This window comes from Equus przewalskii, chromosome 30 (assembly GCF_037783145.1).
Source record: "Equus przewalskii isolate Varuska chromosome 30, EquPr2, whole genome shotgun sequence".
In the NCBI taxonomy this organism is placed as follows: domain Eukaryota; kingdom Metazoa; phylum Chordata; class Mammalia; order Perissodactyla; family Equidae; genus Equus; species Equus przewalskii.
In genome coordinates this window covers 21,275,971-21,289,742 of record NC_091860.1, presented here as the reverse complement: position 1 = coordinate 21,289,742, position 13,772 = coordinate 21,275,971, and the positions used below count along the sequence as shown (strand labels likewise).

The following is a 13,772-nucleotide window of genomic DNA, read 5'->3' as shown; positions in this document are numbered from 1 at the left end:
ACTATGTACTGGGGCGCTTTGGGGAGAAGAAGAAGGAGAAAAAAAAAAATGGATTGGCAACAGATGTTAGCTCAGGTGCCAATCTATAAAAAAAGAAAAAAAATGTAAAGAGGATGGAAAACCAGAGGCTAGGTAGATAAGACTTCAGGGGTGGTTATCAGTACTGATAAGAAACATGGGTTTATTTTATTACCTTTAGAGGAACAGGAGCCCAAGCCTTAAGCCAAAATAAAGTGAAGATTTAGAAAAGAGACCCTTTTACACCTTCAGGAGAGGATGAACAAGAAAAAAATTCATCCATTGGTACAGAGAAAAGGAAGCAGGGCCGAAACTGTTTGGGATTTGGGTTTTTGACTTGTTGTTTTAATTGAGGTCCCATTGGTTTATAATGTTATATGAATTTCGGATGTACAGCATCGTGTTCTGACTTCTGTATAGACTGCATTATGTTCACCACCAAAAGTCTAGTTTTTATCCGTCACTGTACACATGTGCCCTTCACCCCTTTTGCCCCCACCCCCACCCCCTTCCCCTCTGGTAACCACCAATCTGTTCTCCTTATCCACGTGTTTGTTTATCTTCCACATATGAGTGAGATCGTATGGTAATTGTCTGTCTTCACCTGACTTATTTTACTTAGCATAATACCTTCAAGGTCTCTCCATGTTGTCACAAATGGCAAGATTTCATCCTTCTTATGGCTGAGTAATATTCCATTGTATATATGTGCCACATCTTCTTTATCCATTCATCTGTTGATGGGCACATTCGTCCATTGATGCTCCCAAGTCTTGGCTGTTGTGAATAATGCTTCAGTGAACATAGGAGTGCATAAGTCTTTTTGAGTTATTGATTTTATGTTCTTTGGGTAGATACCCAGTAGTGAGATAGCTGGATTGTATGGTGTTTCTATTCTTAAGTTTTTGAGGGATCTCCGTACTGTTTTCCGTAGTGTTCTACCAGTTTGCGCTCCCACCAGCGGTGTATGAGGGTTTTCCTCCACATCCTCTCCACCGCTTATTATTTCTTGTCTTGTTAATTATAGCCATTCTGATGGGTGTGAGGTGATAGCTCATTGTAGTTTTGATTTGCATTTCCCTAAAATTAGTAATGTTGAACATTTTTCCATGTGCCTGTTGGCCATGTTTCTGTCTTCTTTGGAAAAACTTCTGTTCATACCCTCCACCCATTTTTTGATTCAGTTGTTTCCTTTTTTGTTGTTGAGGCTTTGGGTTTTTTCTTTTAAGAAGTTGAAACCTCAGGCCTGTATCTCACAGTGAACTTGGAGTACAAAATTTAAACCACCTGCATGGTTCGAGAAGTCCCAAACTAAGAAATTAACATACAGATCAGTCCTGGCTTGGTTTTACCCTTGAGGCATCTAGAAGATGCGAATACAGAGTACTCTGGAAAGACTTCCACAACCCAGGCCTCCTGGGACCCTATAGAGATCATGAGCCCCACTAAATAGACGTTCACAATAAAAATAACAAGACACACAACGAAACAGTACACCATGCTCGAAGATCAGACAACACACAAGAGGAGCAGAGCTGTACGAATTTGAAATAACAAGTCTAAAAGATAATGTAAAGGAAATGTTTTAATTGATTAAACTCAAAAAAGAATTGAAACTCTTAGAACAAGTTACTAGGAAAAAAGAAGCAAACAAAAGTTCTAGAAATGAAAAATGTGGTTATTAAAATAAAAAACTCACCTGTGCAAATAAGACATAGTTGAAGAAGATAATTAGTTATTTGAATATAATGCAGCATAGAGAGATAATGAATTGCAATTAGGGGACTGAGAGACATACTGGAGAAAATGAGAATGTTTAGCATATGTATAATAGGAATTCTAGAAGGGAAGAATAGAGAAAATGAGGAGGGGAGAGGCATATTTAAAGAGAAAGTAGTTGAGAATATTCAAGAATAGGTAAAAAACGCAAATATTCATATTCAAGAAACACAAGTGTTCCAATAGGAAACACAGCATAGCATAACCACAGGACACCAGGGACGAGAGTTGTTAAAAACAGCCAGAGAGAAAAGGCAAATCACGTGGAAGGAAACAGCAGTAAGACTGTCGGCAGATCTCGCAACAGAAATACTGTTTCATCTAGTTCTGCCTCTGCTGGGAGGAGCCTGAGTCATTGAAGGTGAAGATGGCCATAGAGCTGAGGGCCATATTGTTTCTTATTTATAGAAGATGCTTATAAATCTAGGATCTAGACTAATCTTTGGCTATAACTTTGGGAATTCTCTTACAACTGCACAAATTCCAAGGTGATCTCAAATGATTTCATGTTATTTCATAATTCAAACAAATTTCCCAAGTGTTCTTTAAACTTATCTGTTGAGTTGCAATAGGGGAAGTGTTAGGAATTATCACATATTTTTTGCTTTTGTTCGTAAACAAATTTATGCCTTGCATTATAATTTTATATTATATGCTGAGATTGGATTTGAAAATTTATACTAACTCTTACCATGACTTCTTTACTTATATGTTCATAGAAACAAAAGCTCAAGAAGATTTAAACAATTCAGTGTGCTTTCTCTGTAAACTACTTTCCTTCGTCAGTGACTTGCAGTTACCTCTCTGAGGTACTGCTTTTGGCAGTTATGAAAGTGTAATTTTTGGAAATGAGAAAATCTGTTTTTTTCCTCCATTTCAGATGCAAGTCTTTGGACCATCTGTGTTCTTGGTTCAGTCAGTGAAGGGAATAATAGAAATCTTTTAAAATTCGATATGACTGAAGATATCTCATTGTTTCTATTAGGAGACTCATATTTTCTGCTAGTATTGTTTCTACTAGTATTCTCAATGTAGTAAGTAGCCTTGGCTTAAGGATTGCTTTCTACTTTCTTTTTCTCTTTTTTTCCCCCCCCTAACCTGGAATGTTAGGATGGTTAATTTATATAAGGATTGTAAAAATTCAGATGTTGTTAGTACTCTAATTGTCTTACCCATTTTTGCTTTTGAAACCTACCTCCTCCGGAATGTAAATGGAATCTGAATCTTCACACGCGGTATTCTTTGCACTGTCTGGCTGAGGTCCTGAAAGTGTTGTTGGTGGCCATCACTGCAGCCCTACCTGGATGGCTCAGCACTTCCCTCTCCTTTCGGGAAGGATGCTTGGCTGTCTATTTACTCATCTTAATAAGAAAAAGCCTTGTACCGTAATCTCACATACCACATATGTTCTCACTTCCACCTTCTGAAACTAGTCAAGTTTTTAAAATAACATTAAATGTTAAACCAATCAACACTTGGAAAAATGTTATAAGATGGTAGAATGCAAATATATATTAAAATGGATACCTATTTTAAAGTAGCAATATGAGGATTAACCAGGGATTGAAATCAGTATTTGTAGGAGTATAGAAGCATTAAAAAAAAGAGATAATGAAGGGGCCGGCCCCGTGGCCCAGTGGTTAAGTTTGTGCGCTCCGATGCGGTAGCCCAGGGTTTCACCGGTTTGGATCTTGGGCTCAGACATGTCACCGCTGGACAGGCCACGTTGAGGCGATGTCCCATATGTCACAACTAGAAGGACCTGCAACTAGGATATACAATTATGTACAGGGGGGATTTGGGGAGCTAAAGCAGGAAAAAAAAAAAAGATTGGCAACAGTTGTTAGCTCAGGTGCCAATCTTTTAAAAAAAAAAAATTAGATAATGAAGATCTGTGTTTTGGAGTTGTCGCTTTTGGTTTTCCTGTAGTACTTTTAAAGTATGTAGACACAGAACCTTAATCTACCTTGTTCTTTATAGAATAATATGTTACTATGAACTGTCCTCTATGAGGTTTAAAAACAGACAGCACTTACATGGTTAAAATCACATTTCAAAAATTAAAATGGGGTTAGTTCTATTACTACATTAACCATGAAGATAATGCCATGTTATTTTATTTATTTGAATTCCTTTCTCATTTCTCTTCTTCCAGCTCCCTCGTATCTTTTAGATACATTTGAATTAAGAAAAGATAGGCAATTAGTTCAGTTTTATCATGATAATGAACTATTGGTTAGTTAGAAGCTAAAATACTCTTTTTTTATTGAGGTATAATTGACATGACATATTAGTTTCAGCTGTACAACGTAATGATTTGATATTTGCATATACTGCAAAATGTAAAATATTAACTTTTAAAGTAAACTTGAATTGGCTTATTTTAAAAGCAATATATGTACACTTTGTACTTTTACATATTTTTTAATTCTTCAGAATTAAAAGTGAAAATAAATAGATATTCAATATGATAAATATGTTAGAAATTCTGCAGATAAGCAGCAGAAGAAATTAACAGTCACTGTGGGAAAAGAACCATTGTTAACATTTTGACACTTATCATTGTGTTACGTGTTCTCAGGCATGCGGTAAAAGATGAGATTGTACTGTGTATAGTTTTGTGACCTTTTTAAAAAGTCTACTTTATTGTGAACATTTTTCTCTGTTGTGAAAAATTCTTTTACCATACTATTTTTTCTCCCTCATAATACTGGATGGATTTTTAGCACGTTTTTTCATCTTTTCATTTAGAATTTAAAAAGGAGTTGAGGAAAAATGTTTTAAGGATAAAATGAATTTTTATAGTGGAATTCATAAAATAAATAGCACTTTTTATTGATTACAATGTTTAAGCTGTTAAACTAGAAAAAAGGCAAGGGAATCTTTTTTTTTTTTTTTAAATACTGTGTTTTTGGTTTTTTTGCTGGGAAAGATTAGCCTTGAGCTAACATCTGTTGCCAATCTTCCCCTTTCTTTTTCTTTTTTTCCTCCCCAAAGCCCGAGTACATGGTTGTATATTCTCATTGTAAGTCCTTCTAGTTCTTCTGTATGAGCCACCCCCACAGCATGGCCACTGACAGACGAGTGGTGTGGTTCCGCCGGGCCGCTGGAGCAGAGTGCACCAACCTTTAACCACTAGGCCATCAGTGCTGGCTCGGCAAGGGAATCCTTTGAAGTGGAGAAAAGTTTCTTATGTAGAACTACTGAAGGAGATGATCAAGGACATACTGTTTCTTCGGCTCCATCTGGTCTTTGTGGGGTTTTGGTTTTTGTTTTGGCTGAAATCTGAGCTTTAACAACAGCCCTAGATCCTCCATCCTGGAGGCAAGAGGTGCAGCGTGCGACGTAGTGCCCTCCCACTGCTTACCTGACTTCTCCCCTTTGGTGTCCTCCTTGTGATCAATGTGGGTGATAATAATAATAGCCCCTTTCTCATGGGATTATTGTACGGGTTAAATGAGATAGCAGATGTAAACTGCTTCACACGGTGCCTTCACTAGGACGGAGAAAACCCACGCTTTTTAACGAAGCTCCCCGTAGGCACCTTTCTTTGAATTCAGATTGTCTCAGTACCCAGTTGCTAGGGGGAAGAGACGTTCTTATTTTCTGAGGACTTCTGCCAACCTAATAAATTAGAATTGTTATTGTTTGTAGTATAAATCGTTGATGATTGCAGAGAATTCCAACCTAATCAAATATGCAGGGAAATTTAAAAGCTTTTCAAACTCAATTTACTTGTAAATGCTTAAGACATCTTTAAAAGTCTATTTTGTTTGGTTTGTGTTTTTTTATAAAAATGTCTCTTGACTGCAGGTTTTGCTCACTCTTTAATTGTTAGTATACCCCAGGATTCTGTCATCTGCCTGAGGTGATCACTTCTGTTTACTCCCTTGACTTCAGCTCTTATACCCATATGACCATTACTTCCAGATAATTATCTTCAACTCTTCCCTCTCTTTTGAGTTTCCTTGTTTCCAGTTGCTTACTAGACATCTCTGTGTGGCTCTCCCATCATGTGTCCAACCCGACGCAAGCAAACATAGTTCTTGCCCATCTTTTCCTTACCCCACGCCACCTGCTTTTCCGTCTGTCTTATTGAATGGCATTCCCATCTCCATCCAGCTAGTCATCAAAGCCAGACACCCGAGTCATCCTGGCTTCTTTCTCCCTCACTCCTCACTTTCAATGTCACCAAGTAATATTGGCCTTGCCTCCTAAATATCTTTATATTTCTTCTCTCCTCCACTGGAATTAGGCAGACCCACATCTCTCCCCAGGACTATTACAAGCCTTCTTACTGGTCTCTCCGCCTCCCAACTTGGCACCCCTCCCCCCAAGCTATCCGGGACCATTGCCATAGTGATATTCCTAAATGTAACGCTCTCCCTCTCGTGTGTCCACACTTTGTTATCTCCCTATTGTCTAATAAAGTACAACCTCCCTAGCTAGGCAAACAAGACCCTTCATGATGTGGATACTCCTCCTTGTTGAAAATTTCCCTCCAGCCTCCTCTTGTGGCAGTTCTCCCTGGCTTTCTGCTCTCCATCAGCACTGAGATCTGGTAGTTCCGTGCATTCACCTGACACTTCTCACTCCCCTCCCTGCCTGGGCGCGTGCTTCCCTTTGCCTCAGCTCGGACCCTGCTCTTCCTGTTGAATGAAGCCTTCTTGCCCTTCCTCCCTCCCCTACCACACACACCACAGAGAGCTAATCAGTTCTTCCTTTGTGCTAGCAGAGGATTTTTCTTTTTATTTTCAGTGTTTTGAAATTTTTTGTCCACTTGTTAGGCATTCCCCACCAGCCTAACCTCCTCAAGGACAAGGGACTCGGTCATTTTAGCATTCCCCACGCCTATCCAGTCCTTGGTAGGTGTTTAACAAAGGATGTGAAAAATTGTTCATGAGCCCAAGGATTTTTGAAAGGGGGAAGCAATATACTTAATGGAGAAATGCATAATTCTATCAAATATTTGTTTAAATGGCATGTGGGAGAAGGATTAGATTAAGTTTGTGTGGCTTTCAATGGCAGAGTTCATGTCAGCAGAGAAGCAGACTTCTGGTTCAGCCGTAATGAAGAACACAATGAGAATTGTGAAACAGAGGCGCCCTCCTGCCTTCAGTGGGAATTTGGAGTTAGTTTGAGTTATGGTCCTGGCTTGGTCACTATATTCGGTCTTTTCTGTGTCTTAGATTCTTTGTTTTTTAAAGACAGAAAAATGGAGATTATTGTAGCTCATATGGTTATTTTGAGGACTAAAGAGATAGCGTTTCAGAGTGTCTAGGCTAAGGCCTGACATTGAATAGTGCTTAATAAATGTTTATTGAATTTGAATTAGTCTCATCTTTCTGGATACTTTTAGTAAAACCTTACTCTCATATTAAATATAAGTAATGTATGTGCATAAACTGACACCATAAAAAAATTCAATTGCCTTTTTTTCCTTCGAAGATTTATTCATTGTACTGATGATTCCCCAGATCCTTGTATGGAATATGAGGTAAGAAACTTTCTTATCTTGATGAAGTTGATAATCCTAGATGAAGATGTGTTGAGAATTGCTATTTATTCTTAAGTGAGATGAATGAAAATTTTTGGATTAATTTCTCTGGGAACTAGAGCCATTGAATTTTTAAATTTATGAAATATACATATAAAAGTATTCTATGTGTGTATATATGCATGCACACACTATATATGCGGTATATACATACTACAGAATATACGTTTTTATAATAAACACCTTTATACTCACTAGCCAGCTTCACCTGGTTAAGCTTTTGAACCTGGTGTATGGGGAAAAATATTCATTTTACCATTTAGGCCTAGTAGACTTTTTAATTTTTTTATATTGTTTACTCATTTTACAAATTAAGTATAGAAGTAAGAATAAAAGGATGGTGAAAAATGTTATTAGAAATAGTAATAAAAATTTAAACATAGAAAACTCTAATTTTTATTCCATATTTTCCTAGCTTGAAGGTATATAAACAACACATGCACGCGCTTGTGCGCACACACGCACACACACACTCCTACGTGAAATGGGCAGTGGTCTTGGATGCAGCTAACTGTTCATCAGCTGTTATGAGTGAATCTAGAACATGCTTTTCTTTTGAATGCTGACTCCAGGTTTCACCTACATCCCTGATAGGCTCTTGCTTATCATTATTCCTGGTTCTTCTTGCACTTGCATTGTCAAAATGTAATGTTTTTGAAAACTTCCATAGTTCATAATTTGTTGAGAGGATGGTCATCCTTGATCTGTAATTCCAAAACATTTACATTCGTGGACTTAGAATACCAGTTAGAATTAGTTCCGTGATTTTTTAAAAATTTCTTCATTGTCTATTTGCTTCCAGTCACCTTTGTACGTATGTATATAAGTATGTATGTATGTATGTAAAGCATGTATATGCACATGCTTTCAAAATTTGTCCACTGACTCACTGTATCAAGTAATTTTTAGTGTGATAAGTGTGTATATTGGCATATCTTCTGCGATTATGCCATGTGTGTGGGACAGTTAATTTACTATTTACCAGGCCACCAAACCAGTACTAGGTCTTTTAGCACTTGTAATTGAGATCTTTACATACCATTTGTGAGTTTTTTTTACTTAATAGTGTAGTATCAGCATTTTCTCGGGTCACTAAACATTTTTTATAACATTTTTTGTATATATACATATATTCATATCTATTGTTTCACTGAACAAAGGTCTATTAAGCATCTGCTATATCTCGTTACTTTGTGCTGGAAACACAAAGATGAAAGATTGTTTCTCTGGCTTTGCCCTGAGGCATAATCTTTGTTGAGATGTTGTCATCTATCCCCAAGATTTATTTCACCATCCATTTGCTTTTGTATTGCTTTTTGGGGAATATGCCATCCTGTTAGTGAATAGGGTTTAAAACCCAATTTTAAGAGCCCAGGAAAGTGATATTCTTAGAGTGATTAAAATGAGAAAAGTTGCAAGCAAAGTCCTGTGTATTGTGCGTTCCTGCCTGGGTGTATTTAAGAAGTTATATACATACGCTGTCTGCTCATATATTTATAGAATACTTCTACAAAGATATATAAGAGATTGACAGCACAGGTTGCCCCTGAGGAGGACAGAGGGACGGGATGGGAAGAGATTCACCTTTTACCCTTTTGTATTTTTTGAATCAACCACAGTGCATGTATTACCTGTCCAAAACGTTATTTCAATAGAGATTATGCACATTTTCCAAAAAATTAATGTTAGTATGCAACAATTGCTTATTTCTGTGTTGCTTCAGTAAAAACCACTGTCGCCATAAAAAAATATATTTGCCATTATAGGCTTTTAATAGATGAGAACAGTATAATTTTTTATTTTGGGGTTCTTCTTTTTATAATTGTGTTCTTTTTAAAAATATGACACATACAAAGCTTGACCAAGAGCTCAGAATAATGAAAACTGAAATCACTGCGTTTTAATTTCTAAGGCCTATTTTAACAATACAGTACTTTTTTTTTTAAAGAAAAGCAATCCACTATCAAAAATTGAAGAATACAGGAAAATATGAGGAAGCTGTCACCCAAATACGGCCTCAGTATTAGCGTGGGCCTTTCTCTCCCCTCTCTTGAGATCTGTGCGTGAGCATGTGTACATACACGTTCTCTCTTATAAAGTACTTTGCACACCATTTTTTTCACCTATAGTGTGAGCATTTCCCCTGTTCATTAAATGTTTTTTTATATCCTGATTTTTAGTGGTTGCTTATCTTATATATTTGCTGTTTCACTTGATAGACGTTTCTTAGGCACTTGCTAGGTACTACATGCTTGTGCTGGAGACACAAAGATGGGTAACTCCCAGGTCCTCGCCCTGAGGGAAGTTGCCGTCTAGGAGGGAAGAAAGACTTGTATCAGATTATCACAGGGCAACATGGGGTGTATGTGCTTGCTCGGGAATGTTATGAGAAGAAATTATGGGCAGCACTGCGTCTGGGAAGGGAGGGTACTGAGCCCACTGGGGGTTTCCGGGAATGGAGCCTAGAGTAATTCAAGTTCCGTCTCACAGGTCTCAAAGGGAAAGAGCCGCACTCCAGGACAAGGGAGGCTGGAGGCACGAGCCATTTATTACAGTGAATAGTTCAAAAGGACTAGTTTTCTCCAAAGAATAGTTAAAAAACAGACTCAGAAGCTCACATTTGTCAACTGTACTATTTATAAAATTGCAGCAATTCAATAGTGTATGAATAGAATACTAAATAATGAATTATAGTAATAAGACCCATTTATAATTTGGGCCGCTGATAGAATTGGCTTACTTTAAAATAATGGGAAAATCATGAAAGGGTTATAGTGATTCTTTGTGATAAACCATAATAATTTTATCAGAGTAAGTATTACAGAGGTGGTCTAGTGGTTGAGGCTGGCACTCTCACCGCCATAGCTGGGGTTTGTGTCCCAGTCAGGGATCCACACCACCCGTCTGTCAATTGTCACACTGTGGTGGCTGCATGTTAGATGCTGTAAGCTCTACCACCGGGATTTCAAGTCCCAGCAGGGTCCCCTATGGTGGACAGGTTTCAGTGGAGCTACCAGACTAAGGTAGACTATGAAGAAGGACCTGGCCACCACTTCTGAAAGAGTTGCCCATGAAAACCTTATAAATAGCAGCAGAGCATTGTCTGATGTGGCACCAGAAGGTGAGAGGATGACGCAAGAAGACCAGGCAGGGTTCTGCTCTGCCGTGCACAGGGCGCTAAGAGTCAGAATCAACTCGACGGCACTAATGACAGAAGTATTGCAGAGTGATGCTTAAGGTAGATAACTTAAAATTATTTTATTGTTTGATATTCTTAAAGGAGTGAAAACATATGAATTACAGGGCAACTTATGGTATAACAGTGACAATATTTGACTTCATGATCCTTGAGGCTCTAGTTTATGTCATAACTCTCAAAATGATAAATAAATGACAAAGATGCATTTTATCATAAAGAGTTTTAACACAATTTCCCTGCTTATTAGACTAGTAGATTGCAGCTCTGTTTTCTACTTCTCCTGTGAGTTATGTTTTATGATTCCTCTTTTTTTTCAACCGTTTGATAATGGCAGTTAAGACACAGTCTTGGCCTCGAGTTGTCTATTAGACTAGTGAGCATTCCATGTTACATAGCTGTATTACATTTTTTCCTTTGTCTACAGCTTGTTCTTCGAAAATGGTGCGAATTAATTCCTGGGGCTGAGTTCCGATGTTTTGTCAAGGAAAACAAGCTCATTGGTGAGTTTTTTTACCCTTCCAAGGAATCGTAAAAAGAAGACAATCTTTTGATGGAAGTAAATTTCTAGTAGCTAGGACAGGGCTAACAATCAGCTTTTGTCTCAGATGCTGCCTCTAACCAGTTGTCACTGACTCTGGAATGCTGTAGTGTTGACAAGGCTCCTGAGGCCGTATTCAGTATCCACAGAAAGCAGTCCTGTGCATTAATCACGTCTGTCTGGATTCCAGAGATGAAAGTGATGGTCTTTGCCATCCCCAGTTTAGGATATAGAGAATACTACCTGCGTTCTCCTTGGGACTTTCCTAAGTATTACTTGAAGTACACTCTTTATTTTAAGTAGTATAAAAGGCCAAGTTTTTGAACCTTTATTTCTATTATTGGAGCACTGTTTTTTATTCCAGCAAGAGAAAATATGTGGACAATTAAGTGTATTACTTTAAAAGCCACCCATTTTCTTTCCTTTCGGGTTATTATTTTGTTTACTATGAATTATTCATGTCAAATATTGAAGATAATTTGTTCTTTTTCTGTCTATTCATGTTTTCCATGAAGTAAAAAGTGTCTTCAACCGAGAAGTGTGATTTGAACAGAATTAAATCCACATTCTTTGTTTATTGAATGTGATGTTGACATTTATTAACTTACCTAAAAGAAACTTGGAGGGTTTGAATTGGTCATATTGTTAGAGATAAGTGCAGCTAGAGAAGGGAGCATTGTTGGCATTCAGGGCTTGGTGGGAGCCCTTCTTTCAGAGCGGAGGCCTTTTTCCCAGGACTGGAGCAAATTGAGGGAGTTCTTACAATAGTCTTTTTAATGTATTTGGAATAATATCAGCACATCACTCTGAAGAAAGGAATGTTTACTTTTCCATGGCTTGAAACATCAGGCTTCTGAAGGCAGGGTAGCACGTCTGAACAAGAAAAATAGACTGCTTCTGTGAAATATAATATGAATGTGGAGGACACAGGGTGAGGAATATTTTAAATTTTCCCAAAGAAAGTGGAAAAGAATACCAGCTTCTAGGGAATTCATTGGAAAAAACTAAAGAAGCAGCAGTTGACGATGTTGCAGGTTTAAAATTGCTCCTTTCATTTTTTTTACTTAATAAGCATTTTTACAACTTTGAATTCCTTCCATTGTACTAAATATGAAAATAGCTACTATTTCCCAAAGAAGAATGCATGGCAATACGGAACTTCAGGATCCACCTAGCCACATGAACCTTTACAACTGACACGTTTTATATCTACATAAAATGCTGAATAATGTGTAGTGCAGTTTTCATCTGATTGGGCTTCCGATCTACTTTAATGGTTCCCTCAAAGAGAGGCTTAAAGCACATTTTGGTGTTTTTGGAAAGAACATTGTGTAATAACAGAATATAAAATATTTTCTTATCAGGTATTTCTCAGAGGGACTACACGCAGTACTATGATCATATTTCTAAACAAAAAGAAGACATTTGCAGATGCATACAAGACTTTTTCAAGAAACACATACAGTATAAGTTCTTAGATGAAGACTGTGAGTATTTTTTATTGACCCAGTGAAATGAAATGAAGTACGTAATGGTGCTGAACCTTATTTCACCGTGGCGCATATTTTAAAACTGGATTAAAACACTGTACTTTAAGCATTTTACTATATTAACTATTTGGAGTTACCAGTCATTTGCATGTTAATTTTATCTGATTTAATCAGAGTCTCCTTTTAACACTGAGGCACTTCTCTCTCCTGTCATTTTAGATATTTTATTATATATTTCAAAGAGTCTGCCTACAGAGAACAAAGGGCTTCTGTTATGAGGTCTAAATTAGCTAGCTGGCTGATCTGCCTTTCTAGATGTTTTATGTGAATGCTCAGCACCAGTACAAAATAAAAATTTACAAGTTGTTTTTAAGAATTTAAAGTATATTGTGTACGAGAGAGAGTTTTCGTTCATCTTTAAATTACAGCTGCTATGGTTGACGTTTTCTCTACTTGCCAAGCCTGCGTTCTGTGGCAGATTTGATTTTAAAAAAAGATTAATCATGCCGTAAACATAGCTAGATTTTATGCTTTCCTATTACAGATTTGACTCATTTCATCCCCATCAAATAAGTGATTGGTGCTCCTTTTGCTAGTACATATAACCTGTTTATAATGATGAACTGGTTGAGATGGTGGTGGTGTTTGGTTTGAATTTTTAAATAAGGGATTATGGTTGAGGGTAGAGAAAAAGCAAAATTATATAGATAAAACATGGCAGGATGCCTTTTTATGTTTGAAGTTTTGAGATTTAGAAGCGTGAAGTCCTCAAGGTCAATTATATTTTGCTGTTTGAGTAACTGATAATAAAATGCATTTTAATTTTCAAAAGGGGGCTTACATCATGAAAATGGTAATTCATTAACTTTGAGTTTTTCCTCCTTTACAGTTGTATTCGATATATACAGAGACAGTAGGGTAAGTCAAAACCGTATTTGATAAGCTTTAAAATCAGAGCTGGGGGGACGGCCTGGTGGTGTTCTGGTTTGCACACTCCTCTTTGGTGTCCCAGGGTTTGCAGGTTTGCATCCCGGGCATGGACCTACACACTGCTCATCAAGCCATGCTGTGGCAGCATCCTACACACAAAATAGAGGAAGACTGGCACAGATGTTAGCTCAGGGCCAATCTTCCTCACACACACACACACAAAAAAAATTAGAGCTGGTCTTATAAGCAAGATGCCAGTGG

General features: G+C 37.4%; 1 protein-coding gene across 2 annotated transcripts in view; it reads left to right on the top strand.

The window, feature by feature from the left end:
- Positions 1-13,772, top strand: part of CDC123 (cell division cycle 123) — a 55,760-nt gene that overhangs the window by 30,630 nt on the left and 11,358 nt on the right. For both annotated transcript variants that reach the window (XM_008538689.2, XM_008538688.2), the window contains 4 exons: positions 7,246-7,294; positions 10,978-11,053; positions 12,456-12,578; positions 13,471-13,499. In XM_008538689.2, the coding sequence (XP_008536911.1) occupies positions 7,246-7,294; positions 10,978-11,053; positions 12,456-12,578; positions 13,471-13,499 (277 nt within the window). The remainder of the gene's footprint in view (positions 1-7,245; positions 7,295-10,977; positions 11,054-12,455; positions 12,579-13,470; positions 13,500-13,772) is intronic.